Raw genomic sequence first — 13,179 nt, 5'->3', positions numbered from 1 at the left:
TGGATCGCCAGGGAATTTCTCTGCATAGCTTTTCAAGGCTAAGAAGGCAAAGAAACAAAAAGGTGGACAAATGAACCCCTGAGCTCCACTGGATCCCAATTCCCTCTGGCCCTGCCCATCACTGAAAGGGTCTGTCTCCCAAACCTCAGTCCCTACACGTCCCAAGTCAGACCAGCCGACACAGCTGCTTGTCTCTCTCCCCGCCTCTCAGCCCCGCCCTCTCTGCCCTGAGCCTAGGGTTGCTTTTTGAGGCGATGATAGGCCCCACGGGAACTCAGAGTTGCCTGGCCAGGGTGGGGCGGTGCATGTCCCTACGGGTGAGCAACTCAGCTCTGCAGTCCGGCCAGCAGGAGAGAGCCAGACTCCGGCTTTCACCATGGCCAAGTTCAGTGTGAGGGTATCCACCGGAGAGGTCTTCGGGGCCGGTACGTGGGACAAAATGTCTGTCAGCATCGTGGGGACCCGAGGAGAGACCCCCCCACTGCCCCTGGACCATCTCGGCAAAGAGTTCAACGCGGGCGCAGTGAGTGCTTGGGCGGTAGGGGTGGGGGCGGAGGAGGGAGCGGGAGGGAAGACCCTCTAGGATACTAAACGTCTCCTCCCTACAGGAGGAGGACTTCGAGGTGACGCCCCCCCAGGACGTGGGTCAGGTGCTGCTGGTGCGCGTCCACAAGGCGCCCCCAGCGCGATTCCGGGCCCTCGCGCCCTTGGCCGGGGACGCCTGGTTCTGCCGCTGGCTCCAGCTCACGCCGCACGGGGCCGCGCCACTCTGCTTCCCCTGCTACCAGTGGCTGGAGGGCGAGGGGAGCCTGGTGCTGCGGGAGGGGACAGGTGACGGGCACACAGGAAAGGGGAGGGCTGGTGTGTTGGGGAAAAGGGCAAGGGAGGATCGGAGAGATGAACCGGTGTCGCCAAGGCGGAAGGACAGGGGCACAGGGTTGGGGGGGGGGCGGGGGGGCGGGAAAGGGAGGTTGGGGGGAGGGGGAGGGGGCAGTCTAGAGTGGGAGAAGCCATCCTTCTACCGGCAAGGGACCTGGTAAGGGGTGAATCAAGTGGAGGGGGGAGTAGCTGAGGCCAGGGGTCAGGGGGCTTTCTCTGCCCTCCTCACCTGCTCCACTCCTCCCACAGCGAAGATCTCCTGGGAAGATCACCACCCCACGCTCCAGCAACAGCGCAGGGAGGAACTGCAGGCCCGGCGGGAGACCTACCGGTGAGGAGGGGGTTTCTGTATGGAGAGGGGGTGGAGATAGGTTGCCTGCGCGGACTAGGGTCAGCCCTTTCCCTCCGATGATGGTGTGGTAGGAAGTCGCCATTTGGTCCTCTGTCCTTTCCGATTACAGCATCACCAGGAACTCCTTAGAAATGCAGATACTCAGAACCTCCTCAGACCTCCCGGTTCACATATGGAGGTGCGAGGGCGGCAATACTGGTGTTTTTGAATGAAACTATGGTTGATGTACAATATTGTATTAGTTTTGGGTATACAGCATAGTGATTCAGGTTGTTTCTAGATTATACTCCATTATAGGTTATTACAGGACTTCCCAGATGGCTCAGATGGTAAAGAATCTGCCCGCAGTGCGGGAGACCCGGTCCGATCCTGGGTTGGGAAGATCCCCTGAAGAAGGGAAAGGTAACACTCTCTAGTGTTCTTGCCTGGAGAATCCCATGGACAGAGGAGGCTGGCGGGCTACAGTCTACAGGGTCGCAGAGTTGGACTCGACTGAATGACTAAGCACACACACAGGCACACAGATTCCAGGCATAATTTTTTGTGTGATACAGTAAATCTTTGTTGCCAACAATATTGTATTAAGGAGATTTTCAGGTGACTCATGCCCGCTAAACCTTGAAACCTACTGCTCTCAATGCCGTAATCTTGCTGACATCTTTCTTCCCCTGGGGCTTTTTCAAACAACATGTTGTGTTCTCCTGAAAGTAGGGGCAGAACCAGAAATATGTCACCCCAACCCCCAGGAAACTCATCCTCCAGGCTGGGCAAGGGGTGTTCTCTGCTCTGGTCTCAACATCGTTGGAGGTCAGCTGAGATAGCTGAGTCCTAAAGGGCCCCCTGGCAGAAGGTGGAGGGCTGCAGAAGGGACTGGAGCCTCTGGGTTCTCCTGAGGCAGAAAGCCAGAGACCCCACTCAGGAGCAGGTTTTCAAAAGGTCACCATCTGGCCAACTGGGCTGTGTCTGAAGCCCGGGCTGCAGGCTTTTGCTTCAGGTCTCTGGGGCCACAGCAGCTGCAGGCTCATTTGGCTGCTGGTGCTTCCACATGTGTTGTGAATTATATCCCTGAGAAAACCATGAGGCCCAATCTGCCAGCAATGGCCCCAGTTGAGAGAACAGATGGAGAGGGCTGTGTCCATGGAGTGAAGGAGCGCTTTCTTCCTTTCTTGGCAAAACAAAGACACAGGAGTCAGGAGATGCAGGGCCAGCCTCGGTGCAGGGCAGGGGATGTGAAAGGTTAGGCAAATTCTTTAATCTTTTTAATCCTTATTTTATCCTGTAAGAAGCTAAAAATACCAGTCTGATCTGTGTTTTTAGGAAGAACAAATGAGAAAATGGTTATGAATGCAGCTTATCAGCTGCTAAGCCCTGCACAAATGTATAGACTGTTGTTCATAATGTCCCTCAGTTACCTCTGCTCCTGGTGGCTACACCTTCAATACTCAGAGCAAGGTCTCAGATCCACAGAGCCAGCATCACCTGGGAGCTTGTTAGAAATGCAGGGTCTTGGGCCCACCCATCCCAGACCTCCTAAACGAGAATCTGCATTTTACCAAGATCCTGGGCGAATTAAATTTTTGTGCATTGAAGTTTGAGAAGCAGGGTTTGGCCACCACTTGGTGGGAGTGTACTTTAATTACAAATTGTTCTTTGAAGGTACCTGTTTGAACCCAAGGCAATGATTGAATGAACTAAAGAATGAACAGGGAAGGAGTGAAAGGATGACTGGCTGGGGTCGACTCAGCTTTGCAGGGACATGATTTTACCATTTCACCCAAAGATCTCAGGCTGTGTTGCTGCTGGATAAAGGGATTTAGAGATGCTTTAGGCCAGACCAGAGGAAATTTCTAGGCTCCCTCAAGCTACAGAGGCTGAAGCGTCTCTCCATGGGATGCCTGCCAAATGCAATTGATGCCTTCACACACTCCCACCTTCAGGACAGTGTCCCCTCTGCAATGCATCTCTGTTGGTCAGGAGTTTTGCAAAAACAAAAACAGGCTCCAACTAGCAGATAGAAAAAAAAAGGGGGGAATGTGACAACAGGTCACAGAGATATTCACAGAAGTGAGGGCTGGAAGTGTAGCCAAATCTCAGGGGCCAGAAACAAGGTGAGTCTCTTCCCTGTCTCTGGAGCCCCCAAACGCTTCTCTCTCCTGCTTCCCTTTTCTCTCTGCAGAACAGCTTTCTTTGTTCCCAGGCCACATAATGGGAAATAGCTGTAACTAGCAGTCCTGATGTTTACATGTTATAACCCAGATACCCAGAGAGAGAGAGAGAGAGATGTCCCCAGGTTCGGCCCCAATCTCCAACTTCTCAGGAAGGATTCTGATTGGCCCTTCTCTGGCCAGGTGCCCAACTCTGGACCAATCAATGGACCAGGGGAGGAGTCTCCCAGGGAACATGGCAGCTCCCCCTGCAGCCTTGAGGGTGGAGGGGAAAGGCAGAGCCCAGAAAGACTCCTGCTTGTGGAAATGTGCTGGCCCTGATCAGGGCCTTGAAGAGTCTGCCACCCCCTATCCCTTGTCAGTGGGTTCCCTGAGGCTTCTTGCTGACTGCCTTCTGGCTCTTCCCTCCAGCTGGAAGACTTACCTCCCAGGCTGGCCTCGGTGCCTTGACGAGGAGACCGTAAAAAACCTGAACCTCAACATCAAATACTCTGTGGCCAAGAACACCACCTTCTACCTGCGAGGCGGCTCTGCGTGAGGACAAACCCCCTCTCCTGTCCATGGGTCTCAGATGCCCTAGGACCCCTGCCTTCTGCCCTCCCCACCATCAGGAATATGGGTCACATGACCCCGCCCAGGGCAAGGCCTCTACTCACCACCTATTCTCACAGGGTGATGGCAGCCTTGGGGCAGTGATTACCTTGGGCCCCAGAAGCTGGTTTGGAATCCTAGGAAGGATAAGGCTAGCCGACAAGGGAGGGTTTCCCAGGGCCTCTTGCCTCCCCCACCCCTCACATTTTCTGGCAGGTTGGCTGAGCTGAAACTCAAAGGGCTGCTTGACCGCAAGGGGCTCTGGAAGAGTCTGGAGGAAATGAGACGGGTGTTCAACTTTCGGAAGACTCCAGCTGTAGGTGAGGGCTACAGACCTCTTCCCTGGGGCATCAGCTCTCGCTAACAGGAATCTCAGAAAACCAAGCCCCAGTCCACTGTGTGATCCTCACTGAGCCTTACTTTCTCCCCAGACACAAAAAAGGATGTGCACTGGGGGCATCTCTGGTCTTCTAATGCCTTTTAATCCCTCAGACACTTTTTGGCTGCTACACACCAGACAGTGTCTCAGGGGCTGTGGACACAGTCCTTTGCCCCCCAGAGCTTCCAGCTGAGCAAGCAAAAAGCGAAGTAGGCTCAAAAGTAAATCAAGAGGTTCACTTGTGAAGCCTGCACATTGTGGCTCCAGTAAGAGTGTGTAAGGGGCAGCTGGCTTGGTCCAGCTAAGGAGTGACCCACAGAGGTGACTTTAGGCTGAGTCAAAACTTGAGACCTCAAAGTTGGATAGGTGTCAACAGTTCTGGGCGTAGTGTAGGGGACCAGAGGGTCCTTCAGGTTTGGGGGATGGTGCAGGTGAAGGCCATGAAGATGGAAGGAGCAGAGACCTTCTAGGGGCAGAAGATGCTGCTGTGGCCAAAGGATATTGATCCAGGGCAGGGAGATAGGAGGCGAAGCAGGGGAGGTGTCTGAGCCCCCAGCTGTGCAGAACTGTGGAGGCCATGGTTGGAGCTCGGGCCTTTCCTATACGCAGTGGGAAGTTTCAACCAGCTGCCTGTTGGAGAATGCTGTGGCCAGTTGTGCCACAGGGGATGGGCTGTCTGGACAGAAGTGGAAGCAGGACAGGACATGAGGCTCTGGTTGTGGTCAGCAGAGGATGGAAACCTCAGCAAGGCAGTGACGACACGGAGTGGATGGGTGGACCAGGAGCTACTGAGGATGGAGAATGAACAGGACTTGATGGGAGGAGGATGCGGGGAGCCGTTCTGCTCCAGGTAATCTGGCGCATGGAGGTGCCATTCCTAGGAAGCCAGGCAATGGGGTGAGGCCCGGGCTGGAGCCGGAGCCCCTGTTCAGCTTCAGATGTGCTGTGCTTGAGTCACAGAGACGGGGATGGCAGGGAGATGGTAGGCCAGGTGGTCTGGGGACTAAGATATGCTGCTTGGGTGAACAAAAGCCAAGAGGTCAGAGGAGGTCACCTTCAGAAAGGTACAGAGCGAGAAGAGAGGGGCACACAGGATAGACCCAAGAGAAGCTCCACCATGGTGCCCAGCCCCATCTCCCTTGCCCCTCCCCACAGAATACGTGTTTGAGCACTGGCAGGAGGACGCCTTCTTCGCCTACCAGTTCCTGAATGGCCTCAACCCCGTCCTGATCCGACGCTGTCACCACCTCCCCAAGAACTTCCCTGTCACCGATGCCATGGTGGCCCCGGTGTTGGGCCCTGGAACGAGCCTGCAGGCCGAGCTGGAGGTGAGGGGCAGGGGGTCCCGGCCCTGCACACCCCCATCTCAGTCCTTCAGGCCCATCCCTACCGAAAAGGAACCGTACACACATTGGTTAAGGACCTATGGTACACGGTGTGCCAAGAACACCCTCTCCTGTACACTCTACTCCTAGCCCCTCATCCTTTCCCGCATTCCCATACTCCCCACCTGCAGAAAGCCAGATGGCAGCCCAGGCTCCCCTGCTCTCTCCCACAGAAGGGGTCTCTGTTCCTGGTGGATTATGGCCTCCTCGCTGGGGTCCGCACCAATGTCATCAATGGGAGGCCTCAGTTCTCCACGGCCCCAATGGCTCTGCTATACCAGCGCCCCGGCCATGGGCCCCTGCTGCCACTCGCCATCCAGGTCAGCAGCTGGCAGGTGGCAGGGCAGGGGTGGGGAGTGGTCTGACTGAAAAGAGGGCAGACACTCAAGGCTGCCTCTCCCCACCAACCCCTCCTACAGCTCAGCCAGACTCCCGGGGCCAACAGCCCCATCTTTCTGCCCAGTGATGACAAGTGGGACTGGCTGCTGGCCAAGACGTGGGTGCGCAATGCCGAGTTCTCCGTCCATGAGGCCCTCACACACCTGTTACAGGCACACCTGGTGCCCGAGGTCTTTGCTCTGGCTACGCTGCGCCAGCTGCCCCACTGCCACCCCCTCTTCAAGGTCAGTGGCTCAGCAAGATGGCCCAGATTGTGCCCCAAGCCTGCAGGTCCCTGCACCTGGGCCTGCCCCTCAGGGTGCCTCATCCATTAAGCCTGTCCCCACATGGCCCTGTCCTTCCAGGCCAGGATGCTAAGCCCCCATCCTGCTTCAGTAGCAACTCCCTGCACAATTGCCCCAAGGAGCTGGTTTCCGACAAGCCCTAAGCTGGGGTGAGGTGATGGTGCCTGGGGATAGAGGAAGGACCACATATGACAGCAGGTTATGCCCCAGAGAGATTCCCTTCTAGGGGAGCTCAGTCCAAGAGCTGTCACAGGAGTCCAGCTCCTAGGAAAGGAGAGGCAGACAGATGCCAAAGTCAGAACATGGCCAGCAGGTTTTCTGCAGATCGATGCAGAGATGGGAAGCCATGAGAGAGAGACCTGTGTCTCTAAGGTAGGCTTTGCTAAGCCATCAGATGGCCCATATTCATCCCCTCCAGGGGCCTGGAGCATCTCCTCTGTCAGTGTGTGATGGGTCCACAGCTGCTGAGACTTTCTGATTCTTCCTTAGACAGTCTCCTAGATCCTGGATGCAGGCCCTACCCTGTCCTCTTCAATCCAGGCTGATTCTTTCTGACAATCAGCAGCTCCCAGGGCCTGGCGCTCAGTGGGGGCTCTAGGGGATGGTTCCACATTGCCAGGCCCACAGGCCCTGGTTTTCACGGTGCTTTGCCTACCCAGGGGTCAGAAAATCACAGGATGCTGGAGCCAGAGGAATTCACAGAGCTCATCCAGATGAGCCCTCTCATTTGCCCAGTGATCTGATACACCCAGAGAGAGGAACACACATGGTCAAGGTCACAGAAAAGGATGCTGGTGGATCTCAGCCCCCATCACTGGGCCTGAAGCCCTGATCTCTGTACCAGGCAGCCTCTCCTGTTGCTGTCATCTTTCCATGAGTGATCTACAGGACTGGGTGCCTCTGTGAAGCAAGGCATGGGACCAGAGATACTCAGGCTTTACCCAGCTCTCCTCTCTGGCCCTTACAGCTGCTGATCCCTCACACTCGGTACACCTTGCATATCAACACACTGGCCCGAGAACGGCTCATCGCCCCTGGGGAGGTGGTGGACAGGGTAAGGACTGCTTCAGAGAGAATAGGGGTGGGCTAGTCCTTCAGTATGAAGACTTTGAGATCCTGGGGTGGGAGTGACCCTGTCTCCCCAAACAGTATTACCTCCTGCTTCTGGGGCAAGGGCTGTGGTAACCAGGAGTCCAATCTCCCAGTCCACAGGCCTTGGCATTGGAGGCTTCTCTGAGCTGATACAGAAGAACATGGAACAGCTGAACTATTCTGCCCTGTGTCTGCCTGATGATATCCGGGCCCGAGGAGTTGAAGACATCCCAGATTACTACTACCGGGATGATGGGATGCAGATCTGGGGTGCAGTGGAGTGGTGAGGGATTCAGCCCCAGAGAGCGTCAGCCTGGGGGCAGGGAGGAAGGAGAAGGAAGGCCCACGGAGGCGCCCACCAGGAGGAGGGATGGACATTAACAGCACCAGGACTGGGCAGGGGTGCTTCTCAGGGAGGGTTGGGGTTGACAGCTGGGACAGCAACCCCATGCACCTTGCAGCTTTGTCTCCGAAATGATCGACATCTACTACCCGAGTGATGAGTCTGTCCGCGATGACAGTGAACTCCAGGCCTGGGTGGGGGAGATCTTCTCCGAGGGCTTCCTAGGCCGGGAGAGCTCAGGTAGGGGGACCTCGGTTCTTAGGTCCTGCCCTCAGACCTCTGCAGCATTGTCCTCAGGACCCTTACAGCCCCATTCCCAGCCTAGCTCTCCCTGCAGGTCTACCCTCCACCCTGGGAACGCGGGAAGCCCTGATACAGTATGTCACCATGGTGATATTCAACTGTTCAGCCAAGCATTCGGCTGTCAGTGCGGGGCAGGTGAGAAGGGTCAATGTCTGGGGTCAGAACTGGGGAGGAGGATGGGCTCCTAACCTCACTCTGCCCTCTTGGCTGTCAGTTTGACTTCGGTGCCTGGATGCCCAACCTGCCACCCAGCATGCAGCTGCCACCACCCATCTCCAAAGGCCAGGCCAGTCTGGAGAGGTTCTTAGCCGCCCTCCCACCAGTCAATGCCACATGTGATGTGGTCATTGCCCTCTGGCTTCTGAGCAAGGAGCCTGGAGACCGAGTGAGTGTGGGGCTGGGAACCCGGCTGGGCCAGCCCTGGGTAAGGGAGGCGATGCTGTTTACCCTTCCTGACCCAGATGCCACTTTACCGTCACACACCCCACGGAGCCTTCCCAGGGGGACACATGGGCACTGGACATCTCACAAGGAGGGCCAAATGAGATGATGCAGAGTCACCCTTTGCTGCAAGGGAAACGTGTGATAAGTTCCAGGGTGGCTGGGCCCTTTGACTTGAGCCTTCATCCTTAGAGCTGCCCACAGTAATTGTCACTGTTCAGGGGAAGGTGGGTCAATCAGAGGCTGCTTCAGGTCCCCCGGGGTGGATGGCTAAGGCGGGTCGCAGCTGCATAGCAGCCCCTTCACCCATCCTTGTCTTTGGTTCCCAGAGGCCCCTGGGCACCTACCCAGACGAGCACTTCACTGAGGAGGCCCCGCGCCGGAGCATCGCTGCCTTCCAGAGCCGCCTGGCTGAGATCTCACAAGACATCCAAGAGCGAAACCGCAGCCTGGCATTACCCTACCCCTACCTGGACCCTCCCCTCATTGAGAATAGTGTCTCCATCTAACTGCCCTGGGAAACAGGGCCCCATGGGGGCATCGCTCTAGGCTACCTGCCACCCAGAGAAAAGGACTCCCCAGAAAATCAGGCCCCCTATGCCTCTCCTAGGACAACAGCCTGGTATAACTAACCTCCCAAAACACATATGGCAAAACAGAAACAAAGCAAAAACATAAAACCCCAGAGAACAGAACTTCATTGGAAGGCACCACTATGCCTTTTGAAGATTCTAAGCCTCAAAGTGCCTGTACATCTGCAGCTCCCTGGAAGTGTTCCATGGGGGGAACACAGTCCTGCCCCTGGTCCCACTGACCACAGCTGACCTGACCAATGGTCACCTGACTCAAGGGCAGCCCTCCTGTAGACTGTCCGCCTGAAAACTGCCAGAGAAGTTGATAGTGACCTGTGGTGACAGCTTTGAAATGAACAACCCACTGAGAAAGGGCCACAGGAAGCAAGGCAGGAGGACATACTGCCCAGGACAAGCAGGCAGTGCCCACATCCACTTTCTAAAAAAACATGCCCCAAAGTTGGACAAAAGCCTTGCATATTATAAAACAGTTTCCATTTCTGGAGACTTAGGCGATATTATATCATTCATCATACACTGCCTTCTAGATTCAATCGACAGAATTCTAACATTTCATATACATTCTTCTGTTTTTCTTTTTTCTTGTTCTGACTCAGTGAACATCCATTAATGCCAAAAATGTGTCCCCTTGAATTCACCTGATGATTTCCATCTCTGTCTCATAGTGTAGGCAATAGAGCTCTGGTTTTTTCAGTTTCCCTAATTTTTATAAAACACTGTAGACAGATACAATATATATTTGAATAATTGCATAAACATGGCCACTGAAATAAATAGAACAATGCTTTAGAAAGGGGAATGCTGCCCATCTCACAGCACTGGAACTGTTCATTCTTTATTGAGATTCAGTGCAGCCCCAAATGATTCAGAGATACAGCTGTCAAGCTTTTTTTGTTTAAAACAATGCCTGCAAACTCAAGCAATAAAGAAATTTGTGGGAAAAAAAACCAAGTGTCTTGAGGGACTGGAGAACATGTTAAACACAGTAGGAGTTAAACTCAGTCAGGAAGGACCGGAAACTGGAAACTCTGGGCACAAGAACCAGCAGACACTGTCCTCGGGCACTGCCGTCAGGATGACGAAGCTCCTCCTACTTTTTGTCCTTGGCTCAATGTTCAGATTCCAAGAGGGAGAATCTATGCTTGACAAATATCTCAGCTACTTCCCAGCATTTCCCAGCCTACCTTTCAGTTAGGTTGCAGTCACATGGCCAATTCTGGCCAATGGACTGTGAGAGGAGTGTTGTAGGCAGGACATCCAGGATGAAGCTGGCAAGCCACCTCCATCGTTCACTTGCCCTTGAGGCTACCATGGAGACATGTTTCAGAACTCCTGAGCCCCATCCTTCCCTCTGTCACTAGACTGTAAGCTCTCAAGGACAGGGTTTGTAACTGCTCCCCACACTGTAGGTGCTCAGGAGGTGTTGAATGGAGGAATTAATACATACATGATTCCTAATGTCCTTTTCATTTACCTGTGTGTCTTCTCAACCAGACCATGAATTTCTGGAAGCTGGGAGTCATGGAAAGGGAAAAGAGGAAGGATTGTAGGGTGGAAGATCCCCAAAGCTGGGGGATAGTCCAGCTTACCTCCTGCCACTCCTTGTCTAGCATTCCAAAATAGGGTGGAGTGAGTCACCAGAGATTGTCGTTGTTCAGTCACTCACTCTTTGTGACCCCACGGACTGCAGCACACCAGGATTCCCTGTCCTTAACTATCTCCTGGAGTTTGCTGAAACTCAAGTCCATTGAGTCAGTGATGCCATCCAACCATCTCATCCTCTGTCTCCCTCTTCTCCTGCCCTCAATTTTTCCCAGCATCAGGGTTTTTTCCAGTGAGTCAGTTCTTATCAGGTGTCCAAAGTACTGGAGTATCACAATCAGCATCAGTCCCTCCAACGAATATTCAGGGTTGATTTCCTTTAGGATTGACTGGTTTGATCTTCTTCTTGTCCTAGGGACTCTCAAGAGTCTTTTTCAGCATAACAACTCAAAAGCATCAATTCTTTGGCACTCAGCCTTCTTTATAGTCCAGCTCTCACATCCGTACATGACTACCAGAAAAACCATAGCTTTGACTATATGGACCTTTAGATTTGTCATAGTTTTTCTTCCAAGGAGCAAGCATCTTTTAATTTCATGGCTGCAATCACTGTCTACCGTGATTTTGGAGCCCAAGAAAATAAAATCTGTCACTGTTTCCACTTTCCCCCCATCTATTTGTCATGAAGTGATGGGACCATGATAATAATTTTTTGAATGTTGAGTTTTAAGGATAGAGAAGGATAAATCCCTGGGTAGGTAGAGGTAGAAACAGATGCAACACTGTAAGACATTAGCACAGAAGGAGGATAATGAGACAGTGCAGACACAAGGGTTGTGGGACATAAAAAGTAAAGGCAAGGAACCAAAGGTGTGGGTGGGTGTGAGAGGTCAAGGATCACGGGTGTGAAGCCACAGGGCCCTGGTGAAACAGTTGACAGTGTAGCTTTGGAGGAGAACTCTTGGAAGTCTCAAACTTTGAAATCTAATGTTTACAAGATGTTCTATGCAATATTACTTATAATACTCTCAGAGAAGGAGTAAACTTGCAGCTCCAGTCAATAAATATTTCTGGGTTTGACAAGGGTGTCTCAGGTCAAACCTCTCTGCTGGCAGACTAGTTTGTGTGACAGGATTATCCATACTCCTGCCAGTATGCAGGTGATTGTTTACTACCTCTCAACCATAAACAGCACAGAAAGTTTGGAGTATTTTGAAAATCTTAATTAGCATAGGGCTTTTCTCATTGTTGAGTCAATGATTGCTGCCAGGCCTCCATATCCTTAGGCACTTGGGAATATATTAATGTATTTGGAATATAGAAAAGGAAATATAGTAGTTTTTTATGTTAGCAATACTAGACTTTTTGAGTTAATGAATTTTCTCTTTTGTTATAGATCACTGTACTTTGTTATAAATCACTGTGTCCTTGCTATGGAAAAATGTAACTTTATCACTAGCTTAAGACTAAATAGATCTTAAGGGGAACATTGGTGAAGGGTTTTCATTTGTTGGGCTGATGTTTGCTGCTAAATCTCCATATTCCCTGCCTTTATAATGAATATAACTAGCATATAGGAGAAATAAGTATTAACCTTTAAGATTAATCATGTTAACCTTAGGTTAAATAAATTCCTTTCTTAGTTGTAACCCACTACACCCTCACCCTATAGGAATGCAACTTTATCTGGTACATTCAGAGGGTGGCACCTGGTTTAAGAAAAACACCCTTGGAAAAAATAAGTTTTCTGGTTAACTGACCGTTATCAGAAAGAAAGTGTTGTAAAATGTCAGCAGGCCTCATGGCCAGAAGATGATGTAAAACCCCTAAGACCTTTTTTTATACATTTATGTGAAGCACCTGATTTTGATAAAGGTCAGGACTGCTGACCCCAGTGTGACTTTAAAATTTCCATTTGTCTCTGTGTAATAAAAGGTATATAAGCAAACCTAAAAAATAAAGAAATCGGATCAATTTCTGGAAAGACTGGTTCCCCCATGTTGTTTCTTTCTTGCTCCTCGTTTTTTCGGCTGAATTCTCATCTGAAGCGTGGGTGCTCGCCACGTCTACTTACTTGCCCTGGCTTCTAAGATCCGTGAGAGAGGGAGCCCAAGGCGGGGCACCCTCCGATATTCAAATGGGCACCGGTGGCCCAACGTAGATGGTGCAAACTCCTTGTCTTGGAGTTTTATTGGTATCCCATGTAAACCAAGTTATTCAGCATCTTTTTCTCCACTAATATTTCCTACTACACTATCCGTTTCTAATCTCTCTATATATCTGTAATTAAATAAGTTCTTTCCTAGGACACCAACTCCGTCCCTGCTTTGAATTACTCTGGATCCACCGGGGCTGGACCCCAGCAAGTGGCACCCGGCAATAGGAAAACACTTTTAGAAATTTAGGAAACAATCCAACTAAGAAAAATAAT

General features: G+C 52.1%; 1 protein-coding gene across 1 annotated transcript; it reads left to right on the top strand.

Moving 5' to 3' along the window:
• The first annotated feature begins 273 nt into the window (after window positions 1-273).
• On the top strand, window positions 274-10,143 carry LOC120866022 (polyunsaturated fatty acid lipoxygenase ALOX15B-like). Its single transcript, XM_040243433.1, has 14 exons — window positions 274-523; window positions 609-831; window positions 1,129-1,210; window positions 3,808-3,930; window positions 4,204-4,307; window positions 5,522-5,694; window positions 5,925-6,071; window positions 6,171-6,374; window positions 7,402-7,488; window positions 7,640-7,809; window positions 7,988-8,109; window positions 8,207-8,307; window positions 8,387-8,557; window positions 8,943-10,143. Exons 1-14 carry the CDS (start codon window positions 377-379, stop codon window positions 9,120-9,122), a joined length of 2,034 nt encoding a protein of 677 aa, XP_040099367.1. The 5' UTR covers window positions 274-376; the 3' UTR covers window positions 9,123-10,143.
• Window positions 10,144-13,179: the final 3,036 nt, after the last annotated feature.

Source organism: Oryx dammah, unplaced genomic scaffold, assembly GCF_014754425.2.
Source record: "Oryx dammah isolate SB20612 unplaced genomic scaffold, SCBI_Odam_1.1 HiC_scaffold_8, whole genome shotgun sequence".
NCBI classification, from domain to species: domain Eukaryota; kingdom Metazoa; phylum Chordata; class Mammalia; order Artiodactyla; family Bovidae; genus Oryx; species Oryx dammah.
The sequence above is the reverse complement of the archived record's forward strand: the minus strand, read 5'-3'. Positions and strand labels throughout refer to the sequence as shown.

What these genes read in the sequence shown, in the direction of transcription:
- LOC120866022 (XM_040243433.1), top strand. Translation starts at nt 377, where the DNA reads ATGGCCAAGTTCAGTGTGAGGGTATCCACCGGAGAGGTCTTCGGGGCC. An exon ending in GGTGCTGCGGGAGGGGACAG is followed by an intron (nt 832 to 1,128) that starts GTGACGGGCACA and finishes CTCCTCCCACAG; the next exon opens with CGAAGATCTCCTGGGAAGAT. An exon ending in TCGGAAGACTCCAGCTGTAG is followed by an intron (nt 4,308 to 5,521) that starts GTGAGGGCTACA and finishes CCCTCCCCACAG; the next exon opens with AATACGTGTTTGAGCACTGG.